The sequence below is a fragment of the Sprattus sprattus genome, assembly GCF_963457725.1.
Source record: "Sprattus sprattus genome assembly, chromosome: 1".
In the NCBI taxonomy this organism is placed as follows: Eukaryota; Metazoa; Chordata; class Actinopteri; order Clupeiformes; family Clupeidae; genus Sprattus; species Sprattus sprattus.
The window spans coordinates 69,006,312-69,026,949 of NC_137920.1; the positions used below are offsets into that span (position 1 = coordinate 69,006,312).

General features: G+C 40.1%; 2 protein-coding genes across 2 annotated transcripts; both read right to left on the reverse strand.

The window, feature by feature from the left end:
• Positions 1–784: 784 nt before the first annotated feature.
• Positions 785–4,127, reverse strand: cUnh5orf15 (chromosome Un C5orf15 homolog; the record flags this gene model as incomplete). The annotated part of the gene is made up of 3 exons (XM_080856988.1): positions 785–935; positions 1,312–2,174; positions 4,016–4,127. 3 exons carry the CDS (start codon positions 4,125–4,127, stop codon positions 804–806), a joined length of 1,107 nt encoding a protein of 368 aa, XP_080713114.1. The 3' UTR covers positions 785–803.
• A 1,740-nt stretch (positions 4,128–5,867) lies between these two features.
• On the reverse strand, positions 5,868–12,483 carry vdac1 (voltage-dependent anion channel 1). The gene is made up of 9 exons (XM_080835705.1): positions 12,388–12,483; positions 10,661–10,730; positions 10,116–10,165; positions 9,352–9,504; positions 9,185–9,237; positions 8,791–9,018; positions 7,221–7,371; positions 7,063–7,120; positions 5,868–6,930 (listed from the first exon to the last, which is right to left on the reverse strand). The coding sequence occupies exons 2-9, from the start codon at positions 10,725–10,727 to the stop codon at positions 6,839–6,841; spliced, it is 852 nt and encodes a 283-aa protein (XP_080691831.1). The 5' UTR covers positions 10,728–10,730; positions 12,388–12,483; the 3' UTR covers positions 5,868–6,838.
• Positions 12,484–20,638: the final 8,155 nt, after the last annotated feature.

Here is a 20,638-nt window from a genome sequence, read left to right on the forward strand (position 1 = left end):
GCAAAGAAAACGGACACCTTTCATCTCAGCAATAGCAAACCGGCACAGGAACGTCTTCATTTTCAAGAGACTTCACTGAAGTCATAACTCAAACACAGAAAGGGACAGGTGTTCAAACGCCTCATAGAATATGAGCAGGTCTCAAGTCGGTCCTGATGCACTGATACTGTAGAGATGATAGACTGTCAAACAAAAGGAAACTACCATGCCATACATTGAAGTGATATTGCTTTGATATCTCCCAACAAGAAATAAAATATAATAAGGTTGATAGTACAATTATTGCATTTTTGGTGCTTTATGAAACAGCACAGAATTAGTAATGTTGCTGCTCCTGACATCAGGGGACACCATGTCTACATTTGAAATGTGTGGGGATTCTGCACTCTGTGCCTCATTCCACTTGTGTTAAATATAATCTTTATAATCTTAATGCTCTTGACATAATCTACAACACCATGGCCACCCTAGGTGTCCAATTGCCCATCAAACAATCAGTTGTGCAATAAAAGCCTTAAGACAGCAGGGATCTGAAACATGGTTTGAATTAAATACACGCTCTGGAGACCAACCAAGCCTCCAAAAAGAACCGTAGTCCTTTTTAAATATAAAAAAGACTGAAAGAAAAACGATACTATGGACGAGCAAATAAGGTGAAACCATTAAGCCCCATTGCAGCTCGAAAGTTCAGAGATCAAAATATTTAGTTTGCCCTACCACCATAACCCTGAAACTATCCCAATAGTTAAGAGCCCCCCCCCCCCCCCCCCTACAAAGTCCTTGTTTACTGCTGGCCAGAGGCTCTAAAAGATGTAATCATTGGTCATCTTCAGCGAGGGCATGGCTTCATTGACGTTCTGGTCGAGTCTGCGATACTCCACTCCGCGTGAGCACAGGTTGTCCCTCCAACGACGGCTTGTGGCCAGCAGGAATATCTAATCAAAGCAACAAAAAAAAAACACAACAATGAGCAGACGTCACAGAAATCATAAGCGGTCACAGTGTTCGTTTCAAACGGTTAAGTCGACTTTGATGAAACAACCAAATCAGATTGTCGTACATGTTTAAATAAAATAAAAAATCGTTTGTGTGTGTGTATATGTATATATATTTTATACTTTATGTGACAGAGTTAAAGTGTATTACGCAAATCTTCATAATGGTTACAACATTCCCGTCATTACTTTTGCCATTGTAACCTCTGAGCCTTATTTTTTTACAATACTCCCTGTGACAATACAGTTCAAGACATTTAATACACACCGTGAGAGAGGTGTTGTCTCTGTCAACAGCCTATGTGAAGGCACTTACCTTTCGCTTGTTATGATAGGTGATGTACACAATGGCCACCAGGAAGGCAATGATGACCAGGTGGAAAAAGAAATGCGTGTCCTCATCTGGGTTTGTGTAAATGGTGGCATCCTGCAAACGCTCATCAAACTTCTTTGGGTCACCTGGCAGATTTTGTATCAGACTCTTTTCCGGGAGATCATATTCATCGTCATCGGTTTCCTGGTTGGTAACGGAGTCATCCTGGTCGTCAGGCCTCAGAAACATCCCATCTGTTCCGTTGTCGTCTCCACCACCACCACGTGTATAAGACGCCGTGGTGTCGTAGTCAAGGTAACCTTTCTCGTCATCGTCATCGTCTTCATTCTCAGAATCCACCAAGGGTGGGCTGTTGGTTGCCTTACCCTGTGGTGTGTCTGTGGGCTTCTGGGGGACATTCATGTCAACGATGGTGGGCGCAGCGGGAGCTGTAGTGGATGTGGATGAAAGTGTAGTAGTTGTGGTGGCTTTGGTGGCAGGAGCCTTGGTGGCAGCAGCCTTGGGGGAAGCAGCCTTGGGGGCGGTGGTCGTGCTAGCGGGGGCAGGAGGTGCTGGGGAGGCATCGCCAGCTTTAGAATCTAGCGGGGAGTCTGTGCTTAAAGGATCTGACACGGACAGATTTGATTCTGGAGGGCCTGACACAACAGTGTCTGGCTGGGGCGGACTCAGTTTAGCTGGAGTGGAGTCTACAACCACATGCTGGTCCTCCGAGGAGATGTTAGGTTTTAGGTTTGGGTCCTTGTCACTCTGAACTGGTGTTAGCACTGCCTCCTTTGGTAATGTAGTCAAGTTGTGCGTATTAGGGATGGGAGGATCCTTAGACGAGGCAGTAACTGTTTTGTTGCCTACAAACAAAGACAGACTTTCAGTGAACTGAACAGGGACGTTGTAAACACAACCAACCAGGGCTCATCACCAGCAAGCAAGCCTAACATTCATTTCAGTCTCACAAGAAAATGGTATACTGACAAAAGCACACAAAAAAGCCAATTGGAAATCAACAATCAAAAAAGAGCCCAAACTAAAAGTGGCAAAGGTCTATTCATACTAAAAAACTAAAATATGAATGAAGCCTTCCATGCAATAATACCCATAAAAATGGGTTTACAACCTTCCTCTTAACTGCTAGGTCTAAATCTAATCCTCTCCAAACACTATTCACAGTGTCAACATAAAACCACTCCCAGCAATATCCAGTGAAAGTCTCAACAAAGTAAGGCTTCATGAGGTTTGGGTGACTCAGGGGAATTATGATCCACATGATGCCAAGAACTTTTCCTTCCTCAGTGTCAAAGATGGCAACTTAAAGCACTTGATGACCAGTTTCAAATAAGAAATATTGTATAAATTTAGTTTACTATAGTTTCTGAATTTAATTTAGTTTTTGAGTTTTGAGTATTTGAAATGCAATGAAAGAGTTTCCTTCAGGGCTAGACTTTGACATAACTTTCCAAAAGGAAAGGCTCCCAGAAATAATGACGCGAAATAAAGTCTCGAAAGAGGGTCGCTGAATTAATACGAGACTTTGTGTGTTACCGTATATCCCTCACATACAATCCATGTAGATTCACGACTATCTGACTATGGCAGAAATGTACACACCACTGCGTATGATTCGCTGAGAATGCCAAGCTAATTTGCGAATTAACCAAATGACAGCAGAGACCACAAAATACGTTTCAGACTAACTATTCTACAGAGTTGTAAGGATTGGTCATTCAACGTGTACAATTAAAAGGGGAGGGGAGGGACATGAAAGAACACGTAACATCGCCTACCCTAAAGGGCAAAAACATCCATAATGAATGATGTACCTAAAACCCTCCATGTGTAGTCTGTTCTAGGTAATTAACTAATCTCAAAGTATATCTACCGAGAACATCTGTTTCCCAATCCTGGAATGTCCCTCTGGTTACTCTGACAGCATAACGTTGTCTAGGGACATTAATCACTGGTAAGTTGTCAAGCTTTAGTGGCCTAGCATCTAATCACAGGTCATTTGAACAACATTGCTAAATACGCCTCCAAATGTGAGCGTTGCTTGGCCAGTGAGTTACACATACGAATGTGCAACAGTTAACATGACTATGAGTCAGACTGGTGACAGCAAGCTAACGATCAACTTTATAGCTAGCTTTATCTTTGCCAGCGCTGCGTTCGTGGTCACTTGATAACATTCGCAGCCAGCTTATGTAGAAGTTAGACGTAGCTTGCATGGTAGCTAGCGCTCCAAAAGAACATCGTGAGCCCACCGCTGACAAATAAGAATACACACAACGAACACGACGCTTGGAAAATTATCGTATTCTATATAATACGTTTAGAAAGCAGTTATTAGATTGAGGTAAACGTTAGCTAAGATACAACGTCGACCACTGACGTTAGCCATACCATTTATATTCTAACCTGACAGTGGCCAAATCCATTTCGAATCATCTGACTCACTATCGGTAGACACAACGTCAAACAACGATAGTCTTCGCTAGGAAACAGTGCTTTCGTCGCCAAAGAACCCTCTGGCAAAAATAAATGTTAGTTTTGAAACAAGCCTACTCTGAGCCTGATTCTTATTGAACTAGCCGCTAATGTTAGCTGTCTGAGGTTCAACATAGACCATTCAGGCCGTACTAAAGCGGCTGACAAACATATTTCTAAAGAAAATCCATGAAGGAAAAGCATAACATACCATCATCTAAGGGCGCAGAACTGCAGGAACGAAAGTGACATGAGAGTATGATAAAGACGATGTAAACTCCAAGAACAACCAGTTTTCGCCCAATCTTCCATGAAGTGGCCATCTTGAAGGGAATGCGTGTTGTGGGCGGGTGCGCGGCACTGCTGCGACTTTTTTTAGGGGAAGCTGGGAGCGGGTGGGCCGCGGTAATGAATTACATGTACGGATACAACGCCGGCACTGTCTAAAAGCTCTGACGTGGCGTGATAGGCCTGCCTACCTGCCTGCCTTCGTCAGGTAAACATGATTACAGAGACTCAGAATGTTATGGCCAAAAAGTCATAAATAACTTCTGGGAAATTCTGACTCTAAACTCTGACTGACTTTAAATGTTATATATATTTTATTAAATATTATTTAAACACATAGATCAGCTATAAGTGCATCTGGTGTGATCAGAGTATGGCAGATTGTGATAAGGTTGACCTTTGTGACGCTTAGATTATTATTTTTGCTGCTCTTCATCTTTCTGGTTGCCTGTGTGTAGTAGGCCATCCCAGAGAAAAAAAGTAAGGTTCAAAGTTCAAAGTACTTTATTTGTCATTGCCACAAAGACAACGAGACAGTAGAGGCAACCAGACTTCTTACACAGCTAAATAATAATAAATAACAATTAATAAATCCCAGGTACCAAGCAGTTAGTACGGTAGTAGCCTGCCCTATACTGCCTCTTCCTAACCCACATTTAAACCAGCTATTGCTATGGCTTCATTCTCCTAGCAAAACAACGCCATAGGGCTCTTTAATGGGGTTTATGATCAATTTACCACTCTGACTTAATTTAACCAGGTTTGTCACTAAACTGCGTTCTTGGAATACCCCCCAGGACTACCATGCACGGATTACCTGGGAGGACCTGATCATGCACCCTTGAACAGATGATTACCGAACAGATGATTACCAGACAGATGATTAGGTAACGTCCAAGTAGCGAAATACATTAATGTCTTAGTGTGCTGTGCATTTTTCACACCAGTTGTGCATAGTAAAATTAATTCAATTCAATGATCTTCTACTCTGCCTGTACTCTCTGTATGCTTAGTTTGCTTACACTTGTCTAGTGTGCTCACATCTGGTGCATTGGCTGTAGGGAGGAACAGCAAGAAGTCAGAAGACTGTCATTCATGGAGTAGCTCCAGCCCTACAGATTGGTGAGTGAACTTTCAACAAAGTCAATTTACTTACTGTAGTCTAGTTTTCTGTGGTGGGTATACTGTCTGTGATGGGTCGGTGCCACAGCTCCCCCTGGCCTAGGTTTTAGTGGAGACATAGGTTTTAGTGGATATACGCAAACCCACGAACGTTTTAGGTGGTAACGGCGTATACCTGCGTATCACGTAGACTACAGCCCTGGTCCTCCCCATGAACATGTTTGGGATCGCTGCCTTTTTACGCACACATTGTGTCAGTAAAACACAAATGCTGATGGCTGTGATCTACTGTGGCGGCACACAAGACAAGGCGCATGACAGCAAGTGAGCACTTTCACTTCCCTGCTCTTCTACACACACACACACACACACACACAAGTACAGTTGCTGTAAGCAGTGAGCATCAATCAGAACTTTGAAAAGCGCTATATAAATGTGATGTATTATTACTATCTTCAAACGCACAAACTGTACAAAAAAAAATCACACTAAATAATTCACTGATTATGACAAGGTCATTGTTGATAGTGGAATACATTGATAAAGCTTGTCAGATTACTGCTGCCATAACAGCTGTGGCCTTTTTGGATTGGCACATTGACTGGCAGGAGCCCTTGTTCATACATGAAGAACACAATAAAGTTTTTCCCATATCAATATTTATTGAGACCAAAGCAGAGTTCAGGTTCAAATACTTTACTTAATTTAGGGGGCAACAAGTTTGTCAAGTACATAGTGTTCTGATCCTACTTCAACACTGGAAGACTACATTTTGAGTTTAAAACATATTCATTCATTTTAGCCCAAAGGCATTTGGGATAGACTGATGTTTAGCATAGGTGTCTTACTTTACTTTTCAGGAACAAGAGAGTTTTGGGAATCTTGCCTTCAGTGTGACAGTCAGGTTAAAGTATACAAGAATATTGATAACATGATTAAGGTTTAAGAATCACAAAATAAATCCGTTCACAAAGACGAGTGAGACAAAACACTGAATGACAAACACCAAGGTTCAGAGGCCTACTGCTGCATAAGTGAAGGACAACTAAACCATCCAGTACTGTTGTGTCTGTAAACAGACAGCTTCCTTCTTTCTCGAAGGTTTTGTTTGTGAATAGAAATATTCCTAAACCAGGATAATAATAAAGGAATGTTGTTCCACCAAGTATTGCGCTCAGTGTCTCTTAGACAAAGCTTTATCGGCCCAACCTTGTGGACACAAAGTTTGCTCCCAGAAAAGCTGACATTATGATTTGAAATCTGACTGAAATATTTACCCCAGACTGTTCTGGTACTTAAAAATCAATAAGTTAAATGCTTACTCACATGATGATAGCAAAAAAAAAAAAATAATAATTTTCATTCTGAATCATTACAATTATTACTTTACTTGAATGTTCTTGTGAGGCCTACCTTTTAACATTTCTAAGTACACAATGTTTCCCTTTTCAAACACTTGGGTCTTGAAATCCAGTATAACCTATCATCTGATGCCCAACAGTGAAGGATCAACTGTTGCATGACTTGACATTATAACACCTCAACTCATCCGTATCACAGCTAAGAGAAACACAAGGTTGTGAGGGTAGATTCAACGAAATATTCAGAGCTTTGAGACGGTTCTCTATGCCTCAAACTCCAGGCCCAGACCAAGCTTGTGGCCACCTGCGTTGATGTTCTTTCCATCCAAAAGAGCCGACAATGTAAGCTTGATCCCTATAGCAAAAAATAAAACATTAGTACGTAGATGAGAGATTATATAAAATTGATTGTAATACCCCCCAATTGTAAATAATAATACAAAAAATCACTATATGCAGAATCACTCTTCTCATTCAGTGTCCTCACCTGGCTTAAGAGTTTGGGTGTATCCAAGACCAACCAGGCTTGAATTGTTCACTTTGGCCTAGAAAAATAAAATAATAATCAATTCATGAAACATTTGGTTATCGGGCAGACAGTGTGAGTCTCAGACAGTGTGAGTGGTGGTATTGCATTTCCCATACCGAGAATGAGGCGTCAGAATCAATCTGATACTTGGCAGCAATGCCAAAGCGTGTGTTGCTATTCCCAGCAGTCCAGGCCAGATTGACGGCTGTCTCCAGCTGGTCGTTCACCTTCTGGTAAATGGACCCACCAAACTCAGTGCCGTCATTTCTGCAGGAGTGATAAAATAAATCATAACAAATGCTTCAGGAAAAAGATGCAATTTCAAGAGGAACAGACGGTTCATCTAAGGCTAAGCCATAAGAAAGTACATTGTTCAATTCTATTTGTGCTGGTTGATGGACAAAAGCATCCTGGTCAAAAAAAAAAAAAAAAAGTAATGTACAAGTTGGATTAACAAGAGATTAAGGAGCTTGAAGACATAAGAAGCATCTTAACTGGTTTTGCAAAAATAAATGGACAGCCTAGGACAACACAGGAGGGAATAAACACCAGTAGCTTATTCTCTCCTCACCAACAAAGCCCTTGACAAATCCCATCACCCCGAAATAAATGACGACATAAATAACTACAATCACACATGGACCAGACGGACAGTAGGACAGGACATGACAATGGTTACGCTGTCATTGGTGACCTCTGTAAAAGTACCAACAGTGTAACTTCACCAGCAGTAGATTACAATCTCAAATATTATACCTACACTAGTGCAAACAGGATCCTAAATATTTCTGTGTAAAGGTTAGGAGGGGGAACAAAAGATACAGGGTAGTGTTGCGATAAAAAATTATAGTGTAGTATTGCAATATTTTAGACACAATATTATAGATACAGTAGTGCCAAGTCATTTTATGATTTTAATTGTATTTTGGTACATAAGTCTACTCTGATAACACTAGATGATAACAAGTTCACAAGATGGCACAGGACTTGTTTTACTCTTATGTCACAGCGGAAATTGAAAAGAAATTCAGAGACAAGAACCTATTTACCACACCAAGATAGCTGCAAATAAATCGCAATGCATCAGAATAGAAGCGCAATACTTCCTGCATGATAGAATGTAAAGAAATGTACAGGTATTAAAATCCCCAAACATTAATAATAGATTGTCTCAAGACTATCAATACAATGTGACTCCACTGCCCATACAACTCCATATCATTCTATTCTGAATAAAGTCCTGCCCCAAGGCCCAATATGAAAACCATAGCCCAATCTACCAGCCACGGCACAATAGTATTGGCAGCAAGAAGACAAACTACATTTACAGTTGTCATTTATGTTTGTGCCAACAGCCAAAGGTGCATGTTTATATTTATAGATTTAGCAGACTGTCATATCAATCTTATCAGTACTTAATCAGTGCTTTTTGTTTAATATGTTTAGTAAGAGGTCCTGATTGTTCCATGCTTGTGACCTGATTCAAATCAACCGCTTGTACAAACATAACCTTACAACTGGAGTTTTTTCGCTTCATTTCTTTCCTTCCCCCACCCCTTTTTCCCAGTAAAGTAAGGTGTGCAAGTTTTCTACTCTGAGTAGCCAAAAACTAATGAGGCATTACTTTGTACCATTCAAATGTTTTCAACAGCCATCTGTCTAACGCATAGGCCTACAAGTACTTACACATTGGTGTGCAACTGGAACTCTTCGGTCTTGTAACCAACAGCAAAGTTGCTCTGGGTGACCCTGTTCTTGCCAGCCTCAAAGGTCATCTGGTAGCCAGCCAACCATCCCTCATAGCCCACAACCGCAGCCCCATGGACAGCGGTGCCGTTGATGTCATAATCCACATCACAGCCCAAATTAACGTGCTCTCGTTTATAGCCGGTCTTGATCTTCCCACTCTTCTTGCTGAAACGCAGACAAGGCCATACCAAAGGGTTTTAGAAGCACGATATGTGTACTTAACAGAAACTGTTTCAAAAACACTCAAGACGCTTCTAAAGCTAGGCAAACTGATTCAGTTATGTGAGGTTGGTATTTTGTTAGGACACATACAAGAAGAATCAAGAGTTACCCTGTGTTTGGTGAGAAGGATGAATCAAATGTCAACTTCAGACCTTTAGTCAGCTGACAGGACAAAGAGACAAGGGGGGGTTATATTCATGGTACGGTGTTCTTTCTTCACCCAGACAGGACACATAGTGCAGCGAGTGTTGAAAGAACACAGAGATGGGTTCTCACCTGATCCTCCAGTGTGATCTCAGTGCCCAGGGTGTTGTCAGTATTCCACTTCTCGGTGAAGGTCAAGCCGTGCTCTGACCATTTGTACTTGGTCTCGAGGGTGCCTGCCACTTTGCTGGTCTCTGTGTTGGCAGAGCCTGTGCTGACGAACTCCTGGAAGCCGTAAAGTCATGACAACAAGAAGACTTCAGTAATGTAAAGAATAGAGCTGTGAACAGAACACAGCATCCTGACTACATAGTCATGATAAACTGCTGACTAGTGGTTCAGCAAAGACTAGGGAACCAACAACTGCAATAGGCTGTTATCACCTCAAGGTGTCATGTTACCAAAACCCCATAAACACAATTCTGTCACAGCTGCAGCTGTGCTTTGATTCAAAGAGGCCGTATAGTTGTGTAATGATACATTTACATACTCTGCTTTTCATTCGTCTCAAGCTGCGTCCAGCGTTTTGCCATTGACCTTCAAAACTGTGTTTAACATTTAGTCATGGCAACACTATAATCGGTATATTATGAGATCAATGATTTGGCGATCTTTGAAGCCCATTGTTGAAGAGGAGGGTTCAAAACTCTATACTAATGATTCTGTTTTTTTGATCGGGTCACTAACTCTGTATGAAAATGAAAACAAAACAGGTTTACAGCAAGGCTACGGCAAAGTTTCATCTACACTGCAATGCATTGTAAACTGCATTTAAAAGTCACATCAGTGCAGCACCGTCAATCATATCCTGATTCAAAACCAAAATCTTAACTTACCAATCCATTTCCTGACTTTGTTTTCAAGTCCAGCTTGATTAGGCCAAAACCTAGGATATTACATAGCAATGAGTTAAGACCATAAGTTTGAATAACTACTCAACTAAACTACTACTAAATCTTCACGGCAGCAGGTATAAATTCCTCTTGGCCAATCACTGAACTAGAAAAACTTAACAATCCCACCTATCTGGAGAGATTCCAATGCCAATGATCACATCATCCCAAAAAAACTAAACTATTTTTTATTTTATTTTTTTAAACACACAGAGCTCCATGAAAATACAGCCCTCCCCCAGGGGGCTTAACCCCCATCTGAGGGGCGAGCGGAGGACAATGACATCAGGCCAGCTACATTCAGTGACTATTGATCTGGAATTCCCACTGCACTGGCCCGGCCTTTAGAGTCCATGTGCCCCAGGAAATCCTGATGAGCTGAGATACACTATTTAGAACCAAAACATTTCAGCTCATCAGACGTTTTCCTAATAAACAAAGAGCAATGTTCAAAATAGTTTAATGCAATCAATACGTTTATTTCTTACCGTAGCCTTTGTTGAAGACATCCCTGGCATGTTTGCCAAGGTCAACGTATGTGGGGGGTACAGCCATGATCTGTGACAGGGAGGCAGGCATTCTCATCAGTCAAACTGTTGTTTTTAATACAACAGCACAAATGTAAAGACATCACATTTACAAATATTGTAAATATATGACAACCTGATGGTAATGTTGGTTTTCAAATAAATAGCCCAGAAACATATGGACAAGAATAACCATTTCAAAGAAAAGGTAGATCTTACAAGCCAAAGTTGACAGTGTTTCTCATAATAACTTCCTAGCTACAACCAGACATGTCATATGAATCATCATCAGTACAGACTGCAGTGGGGGCTGCCAGCCACTGCAACTGCATGGTTCAGTGGGGCAGGAATTAGCTGGATTACTCAAATGGAGATTGAGACCCAAGCCTAGTGTGACAGTGTAAATAGATTATATCAGGCCCAACAGTTTCCCCAAAATGCCCGGTAGAAATTAAATGTCTTCCATGGCTTAAAAAAGCCAAGGTCATCAGTGGCTTTGTATTAATGGTACGTTATTTTGTATGACCAAAGCAAAAGCAAGTTCAAGAGCTGGATGAAATTAACGTGCTTAAAGGTAATGGTGCTTTGCCATCTTGGATCCCAACATGACTTGTTCCGACGGTCACTCACTACAGTCAAGGACATGTTTGACCAGAGGATTACAGGGAACGGAATATGTGAAGGGTTGAATAGGTGTGGCCTACTTTCACCGAGTGAGAATGCCGCGTGCATTCAATACGAACGGGGAGGTTCTTTGTCGAACCAGAAGGACTTGTTGGTTATGGCACTTTACTCTTTGTCAATGTTGCTGCTTACGGAGGATGAGTCAAAAAAGCAGAGACAAGCGTTAGATGCATGTGCCAGACAAATGTGATTGCACGTGCAATAAAATAGCGTTAACCGATGAGTTGCGGTTGTTGAATTTATTGTCTGAGTCAACACCATCACCACTACTAGGGAGTGGCTGACCTAACACTAACATCAAGTTGAGTACTACAGCTCGTTTAAGGTGAATAGCTAACGCTCTACGAATGCTAGCTAGCTAGCATAGTCAATGACCTGTCAGCGGGTCTATGCTATAATCACTGACGTGACTACCTGCATGTACCACCAGTGCGAAAATCTGAAGTGGCTTTGTATCCTGGACCCGGTGGAGATAACCATTTCGGGACAACTTCACTTGAAACAACTTTACCTTAATATCTAGCTACAGTTGCGAATCAATTGCTGCCATCTACGTTATAAGAGTTGGGGGAAAAAATAAGTTCTGCAAGAAACTGTGAGCTAAGGTACCTTGCTAGCTAGCTAATTGTGGGCAACCCCTAAAACGTCACCCAGAGTCCACTTTTAAAGCTATCTTGCGGTCCAGCTTTTAAATAAGTTAATGTCATGACACTTTTATATATTTGTGCAGCTCCTCGTATGCTCTCCTTACTGACTATGAACATTTGGAATTAGCTAGCTGGCTAACATACCAGGCCTCACTCGTGTAGCTAGCTGATGAAGCGAGGACATCCCACTGCAGTGCACCATGTCCATCAGCATCTTCCTCATAGGAAAACGCATCGCTACAGAATGCACGCGTGACAGCGTTGGATTTGAGTGCTTAACCGATTCACTGCTAACAATGAGGGAAAAAACTTAAATAAGAACTGCATCGTAGCTCCTTGAATAAAATTTCAACATACCTCTGAATTGTCAACTCCTTATGAAGCTCTTCTGCACAAGATTCTGCTGCACAGTGGACAAAGGGAGGAGTAGGAGGAGGTGCGCACGTAGTCACAGTCACGCAAACGCTTAAAATGCGCCCTGCGTCACGCCAATCTGCTGGGCCTGACCACAAACTATGAAAACAGAACGTCCTATAAGCGGTAATGGCGTATTTGAGTCATACTGTACATCAGATAATTTGAGAATATAAAAGAAAGCACGATATGTAACATTTCTGATAAACATCTGATAAAAACCAGTACATTCGCCAAAAAGTAATCTTGTATGGTTTGAACATGGACATTTTTGATGGAGATATAAATGGGGAAATAAAGTGCCTTGCACTTTCATCCTACCTGAACATTTGAGACCCCATCATGAATTACCCTTACTAAGTTACACCCTTTTGCCTGAAAGACATAAAGGGAAAGTCACAGAAGTAGGTAAAGTGATTGAATACTGTGACAATGGACAGAGTGTTAACAATACTTATACTTCCTTTATTCGTGCCTTGCTGATATTAAGTATGCAAGTTATATGTGCAGTTGTGTGTCCAGTAATCTAACCCTAGGAGTCTATTTTCATTGCGTTGAAGATATGTAGAAACAGAATTTAGAATGTTGACATGACTTGCTCCAAGTTACCCAGGCCAAGAAGCCCAAATGTAAACATCTTTCTAAAATAAATCCTGTTTCAACAAGAAATAGTGTCTGTCATGCCCTTTTTGCCCATTAATGTTTGAAGGAGATTCATGAAGGCTTTTTTTTTGCAGCTGTGGTGATATATTACCACTATTGCCACTAGGTGGCATACTCTCCTAAGGATATTATAATGGAATTTATCATAAAGGGAATGCCGTCCTAGAAGGGCGTGCATTGGCTTGAAAAGCATTCAGGGTCCAGACGTGCAATATTAACAAAATCTCAATCTTTCAGGCCCCTTCCTCAATGTACAAAAAAAAAATCATAAGTTAGTATCTCTTCACAGTTAACAAGAAGTGCAGGAGGCGTAGGCTACAGGACGTTCCACAGCTCCCGAGCGAGTCGGACAACAAAAGTTCTTGAAAAACTTGCCCACATACCAAACAAAGACTTCAATCATTCATCATGCTTACTTCCACATAGCTCATTGTACATCGAAACACTGAAGGGTTATGTTTAAATATGTGGTTAAAAAGTCCCTAGAGTTATGAAAGCACATGAGCTACCAATGTGCTACTGTTATTCATTGTTAATTAGTGTGTTCCATGCAGCAATGTGACAAGGTTTACGTAAAATCACGTTCTTTCATTCACTTCATGAAAACAAACTAATATAGCCTATCGTGTGAATGTAATTGCTTAATACCTGATGCAGAGGTGCCTGGGGGGCAGCCAGAGAGGATTAGAGGGATAACTGAGAGAATGTGTTGCAGGTTGTTTTTCATTGTTTTAAATTGAAATCAAGAAACTAGGCTACTAAATAGTCATATCAGTTATTACACATCACAAAGCAGGCTGTACCTCTTTATGCTTGGCATTAACTGAATTTCAAGCAGGTAATATATAAATTGTTATTAAAATCTGAGCATTTATAGTTAAAAATATAACAATCCTTCAAAAACGTAATAAGTTAGTTCATACATGGCATGACAGCATTGTGCCTTTATATGTACCTAAAGCTCAAGAACTACAAGTATAAAGGGGAAAAAACACTAAGTTGATGATAATTGGAAGGGCATGCATGTAATTGCCCATACAACGCATGTTCTTCGAATCTGTAACAGAAATCCCATGACCTAGAGTCTTAGCCTTGACTCAGAGTTGTGTGCACAACCAGAGAACATGGTGAGAGCCTTTACAAGAGAAGGCTCGTTCAAATGAAGCTCAAAAAGAAGATGTAGGTATGTAAGACCAATGCAATGTGGTCACAGGGAGTACAAAGACATGCTTTGATCCTAATGTACCACTAGTTGGCAGTATGGTGATGTTACTTTGTTACTAATAAGGACTGAAACATAACCTCACACCTCATTATTTTTGTCAGTCAGAACAGCATCATTACAAAAGGAGCTATTACTCATGAAGTTCATGTATACATTTCTGCTTCTTGAATTATTTGGTCATTTTTTATTATTAAATTGAACTGATGGTAAGGCATCTAATCCACAAACAATAATAGAACGGTGTATGTTTTTGGTCATTCATGATTAGCTTGGATTTATAGGAAGTGTCATTTACTAAACGAGAATTACCAAAAATATTTCATTTATGTATCAAATTTAACCCAGTAACTGTTAGTGTAGATTATTTGATTTAGCAGTACATCATCCCATATATTCTCTAATTTTCTGACCCATTTTATCGTGTACATTTGAAGGAAAGGGGATTCTGTTTTCTCATAAAACTATATCGACTGGAAATAAACCTTGTTTAGCTGATGTCAGATCATTTTAATAATATTTTCCCTCTGTACGTATGATTTTTAATACCTTTAAATGTATTCAAATCATAATAGCTATTCAGTCACATTTCAAAGTGTTTTTGAGTCATTTTCAGATATTCAAAGATGTCGTCTCCCAGTCTAATGCATTGAAGTAATAAGTAATATAGATCCTCCTTCCGAAGCTTCAAAGGCAACCAGCACATACTTCAAACAACCATCATGAGCTGCCAATCATGTTCCCGAAGAAGACAAACAAAACACCAAATGCTAATGAAGCCAGAGACGCATCTACAAAGTAAACCAAAAATTAGAGCCAGATGCCATGATTTACAACATGCAGATAACCAAAACACTATGTCATCTTATATACCAACAGAGGTTCAAGCAAGGTCTAAAAACTCACTTATCTGTTCTTGTCTCATGAGTAAATTACTTGTAGCCTGCCACTGCTATTCTGTGTTTACGTGTGTGTGTGTGTGTGTGTGTGTGTGTGTGTGTGTGTGTGTGTGTGTGTGTGTGTGTGTGTGTGTTTGTGTGTGTGTCTGTGTGTGTGTGTGTGTGTGTGTGTGTGTGTGTGTGTGTGTGTGTGTGTGTGTGTGTGTCTGTGTGTGTGTGTGTGTGTGTGTGTGTGTCTGCGTGTGTGTGTGTGTGTGTGTGTGTGTGACTTATCAATCAAACATTTTGCTTGCAGTAGAAAATACCAAATTTCTGGCAATATTATATACCTACCATATCGTATCTACACACAGTATTTACTAAGGAGTATTTATAAAGGAGTTTATTTCTTTACTGTTGTGAGTTGTTACATTTTTATCACTTGTATCTCTCCTCTGATCTTGTGCTACAAACAACTGAATAACAGATTATGGTAAGTGTATTGCTGCATTACACAAACTGTATAAATAATTTCATGAGTGTGTCTACACACTGTAAAAGGTCACAGTGTTTAAAAATAGTTTCTTTATTTGTGCGAGAAACAGGTTTCCATCAAGACTGTCACCTCGCTGTTGTTAAAAAGCCTGTTTCCTGCCTTGACGTTTGACAAATACCGGAAGGTAGGATAAATGTCAAACACTTCTGTGGTCAAAGAGTTCTCAAGTCAGCACACCGAGGCTATCCTCTTCTGACAGTTTGTTTCATTTTGTGAGAAGGGTCTCAGATCTTATCACACTGTACGTGTCGGTGTATACAATCTGTGTATACAGCACCTTTCTGCATAGACCTAGGAAGGGGAAGGTCATGACTGCTGATAACGGATGGCATACAGACATGCAGTGTCAGCCCTGTATAGCATATGTGCTCTGTGGTTCAAAGAAGTGTAAATTGTTTCACAATCACAGCGCAGAAGTGTTTCCTAAGATGTCTTCAATCCACCTTTTCTTAGTTGTAATTCATAAGCCTTTTCGTAAGTGACTATTAATATAGGTTTCGATTTCCTCAGCAACGGAAGCTTTTTTTTCCAGTTTTTCTGTTCTACTCATTTCCCTGTCTTAGACCACTCATCATGTGGGTACTTTATGAGAAGCCAAACGTCTGGCCTCAATCCCTATCCACATGTGTACAGAATATGTGATCACAGAATCAACAAATAAGGAGTATTTTCCCCTGGAGCTCCTGAACTTCAAAGTGCTGAAGTGCTTTGACATCTTGGCCCTTGTTCTGCGTGAATATCTCAAACCACAGACTGATGTCCTCAGGACAGTACCAGCAAGCCAGGGCAAAGCAAAAGTTCACCTTCACTGATATTTTTCACAGGTTTTGCCCCTCAGTATTTTGTTGTTTTGTTTATGCATTTGATATCGTAATTTCACATTCACATTTAAAGTGCTCAGTAATTCATGATGTCTGTGTTTGTACGGAGTATTTGCCATTATGTTTCTCTTTTTTTCTTGGCACTGTATAGATATGTGTCAATTAAATGTTAAAACTGAGTTGATGGCAGTGAAATAGGGACATGCACGTACAGTCCTGATTATAATTGTATCGGTATGCACAGTGGAAAGTGTATACACGCAGACCTGCAGTTGCACCACGCCGTTGCTCAACTGTGATGCTGGCAGGAAACTCACATGCCAAGCATGTACATATCTATGACGTGCACACACACAAACACACACACACACACACACAAACACGCACACGAACAAACACACGCACGCACACACACACCGCACCCGCATGAGCGTCTCAGCCCCCACACTTTTTGATACATCAAATAAGGAAAGAGAGCCTCTGACATCAAGGCTGTTGTATTCTACAAACTTGCATTTTCCATGAAAAGGCGGACTCCTGTTTATTCTACAAAAAAAAAGGTCCGCTTTTTTTCCTCATTGCACCCTCAAAGATTCAAGTCCTTCTGGTCTCTTTTCTTGTGCCAACCTGACACTGTGTTAGGACTTCAGAATTTTACCAAAACGATTTCCTCTTAAATTGAATAAAAAGCATAGTATTCCAACAGAGATGTCATTCTATGTTCTTACATGAGTAGATATTTCTGCATCAGCACAGTAGGAAGCAGCATACTTAATTTGCATACTCAATGCAGTAATTCTTTAACAGATTTAAATAAGTTTTAAGTACTGTTACTTTCCCCACACTGTTCCTGTTTTCATTGTAAGACCTTTTCCTTCTGGTTTGTCCTCTGCCCTGTACTTTGATAAGAAACATCTCCTCCCTTGTGTAAATAGGCTGTGAAACTGCATGGTGACAAACGCAACACAAAGTGACAAAAATATCAGAACCGCATCCCGACATTTCATATTCTCAGTGATGTCACCACTCTCAATTACGGCTCCGTCTCCCCCAAACCTGACCAATACATCTTATCAACATTGCCGATGAGAGCCCTAACACTCCAAATGAATTGTTTTTGTGCATGTGTTGGTTTTATAAATCAAGAAAAATCACACATTGGAAATATGTGTGGTAGTCGTTTGGTCAGCATCGCAAAAGCAAGCCTATAATCACATTCTCCCCTAAAGACATCCTGATTGGTTTGTGTAAGGCACTCTCAGGGTGTCAACACTGTGAATTATGTGGGTTTGGAGAATAATGTTTGTTCCCATGACTGATCCACAACTGGATGATATATGGTGAGAAGTAGTCCACTCAAATACATTTTTCCCACAGTCTGGATGGATAAACCAGTGTAGACACACAAATGCACACAAACACACACAAATACATACGCATTCACAAACACACAGACAAATACACACACACACACACACACACATAAATACACACACACACACACACACACACACACACACACACACACACACACACACACACACACACACACGCACACACATAAATACTCACTGACACACACAACACACAGACAAATACACACACACAGACAAATGCACACAACACATTTCTCTAAAATCCTCTTTTGTTTCACAATGGCTTAATTCTGTCTTTTTTTTTGCAGAAAATGTTACTTTAAGATGTTTTTGACATTTGATTTAATCAAATTCAGATTTTTTTTCCCCTCAAGGTAAATGTAAAAAATATTTGTGCAACAAATGCAGAGGCTGAGCTGAAAATAAACATCTTGCAGAAGCCAATCAAATGATGTACACAGGCACACACACACACACAACTGCAAAAGAAGCACAGCTCCACATCCTGTCATACAATAATCCATTTACCACATTAATAGATCTGCTCAACATCTACAAGATGAATCGCTGGTTTGAGTTCCCTTCCCACCACACACGTTTCAGATGTCATGAGGGCTGCTGCTAAAAATGGCAAACTGACTTCAAAAATTCAACTTTGCTTTTTTATCACCTCTGAGGCTTTTTCACAGACATCTGGATGAGAAGTATCTGTGTTTGAAACAACTCGAGTCCATCAAAGCTGGATGTTAAGCATCAAAAGTAAGCTCAATCTGTGGCCGTTTGTTCAATGTGTCTCTGTGGCTGTCAAGATTTTATTTGTTGAGGAATAGTTTATTTATGCCAGTTTTCAGACAGTCATGTCAATTACTATCACATTTACTTCACCAAGCCCCCTCACAGAATAGCTGGTAGAAACAAATACTTTCTTGCTATTTTTTAACACTTGGGTATAAGAACATTTGAACTTATACATTAGTGTGCCAACTATACATTAAACTTTCCCATCACATACATATATTGTGCAGGTTCCACCTCAGAATTCCAATCGACTGAGAGTACATGTTACCTTTAGCCACAATCCATTCAAGTTCTGTCTTGACTCTTGGATGAATACCTAAAAAAAAAAATGTAAAGTTAAAATTAAATTTGGTCACATAAATAACTGGATATTCCATACAATGGCTCAATTCTTAAAAGATTTCATGTTGAAAATCAAATTCTGAAAGGGGAATGTTTTAATGGAACATAGAAGAATACAGAATAAAATCACAACAGTTAGCCAATTATTTCTATTGATCATAATTTATTAAGTAAAATTAGGTATACTTAAAGTTTACTTAAGTCTATAATATTACAACATTTGCAGTTGCTTTAATTGTTACATAAAATACATTTGGAAGTTGTGTTGGCAATATAAATACGTTTTTCTTTAATCACATAAAATTGATGATGGATCGAACTGTAACTGCCATTTTCACCACGAAGCACAAGAATGGCTCAGTCAGTCCATATGCCTTATGGCATTCACTGAAAAAGAAAAATATTTCACTATGTCAGACTGTGTGACTGTAATGAAAGAAATGAGGATTCACTACTCTTTTTTGAATACTTTTGACATCAGTCTTGATTACATTTTTGTAAAGCTATCATCAGAAATGCTTGTAGATGCTATTCTGTGAAAGTTGTTCTGGATGGGCCATGCACCCAGCATTTCGATATTGATCTGATAAGTCTATGAAGTTCCCATAGACAATACCTGACCATCAATGTGCTGTGGTCTCATATTTGGTCCCATTGCACCAGTAGGATCAGGGCTGAGTATATGGAGCTTTTCAGTTCACAGTTCAGGCACAAAGGGCTCAGAAAGATTTCACAGAGTCCCCTCAGCACAGAGTTCTGGAGAGAGGCTTGATGATACCATATGTGACACTTTCTTTACAAATAACCCTGTAGGGAGGAAATCCATGCCAAGCCAAGTTCTTTCTACTCCTAAAATGAGTTATCCAACTACACGTATTACATAATGCAACACAATACAATTCTTTCTAGTATTAACCTCTTGCTATTAAACCAAATTTGGTTCATATTATGATTGGGTTGGTCAATCTAACTACTGTGTGTCAGAACACATAGGAGCCAGGACTGACTGACCTTTAGTTCAGTGTGGCCACAGTAGACCCCAGTCATAAGGGTGGTACATGGTCCTGAACAGCTCCCTCTACCAACACTGGGGGCACTACAAGAATTGATTACAAATTATGTTAAATGATTGCAAAGCACTTTGACTGGGATTTAAAGTAAGCATAAATATAAACACCATTTTCTGAGGTATTTGCATGGAGAGGATAGGATAATCTCAGTCAAGAGTTAAGCTGCACAAAGCAATGACGATTCTGATATGCTTATTTGCAAATGGATGCATTCAGTGGGTAATGCATTTTCATTATTTAAAAGTTGCTTATTGGTGTAACAAAAGAAGAAAGAAGGAAGATAGAAAGAAAGTAATATACACCTGTTTGGACCCAAGCAGACAGTAATATGAGAGAGTTCACTGATCTCAGCGAGGACATAAAATAAGGCTTTCTCAGGGGCATAATTCATCTGGCGTCAATACGTTTCATATGGCTGAAATCACTGGATCATGTGTGTGTGTGTGTGTGTGTGTGTGTGTGTGTTTT

Coding starts and splice junctions, on each gene's coding strand:
- vdac1 (XM_080835705.1), bottom strand. CDS start 10,727: ATGGCTGTACCCCCCACATACGTTGACCTTGGCAAACATGCCAGGGAT. Junction 10,166..10,660: donor TGTCTTCAACAAAGGCTACG/GTAAGAAATAAA, acceptor GTAATATCCTAG/GTTTTGGCCTAATCAAGCTG. Junction 9,505..10,115: donor CAAAGTCAGGAAATGGATTG/GTAAGTTAAGAT, acceptor TACGGCTTCCAG/GAGTTCGTCAGCACAGGCTC.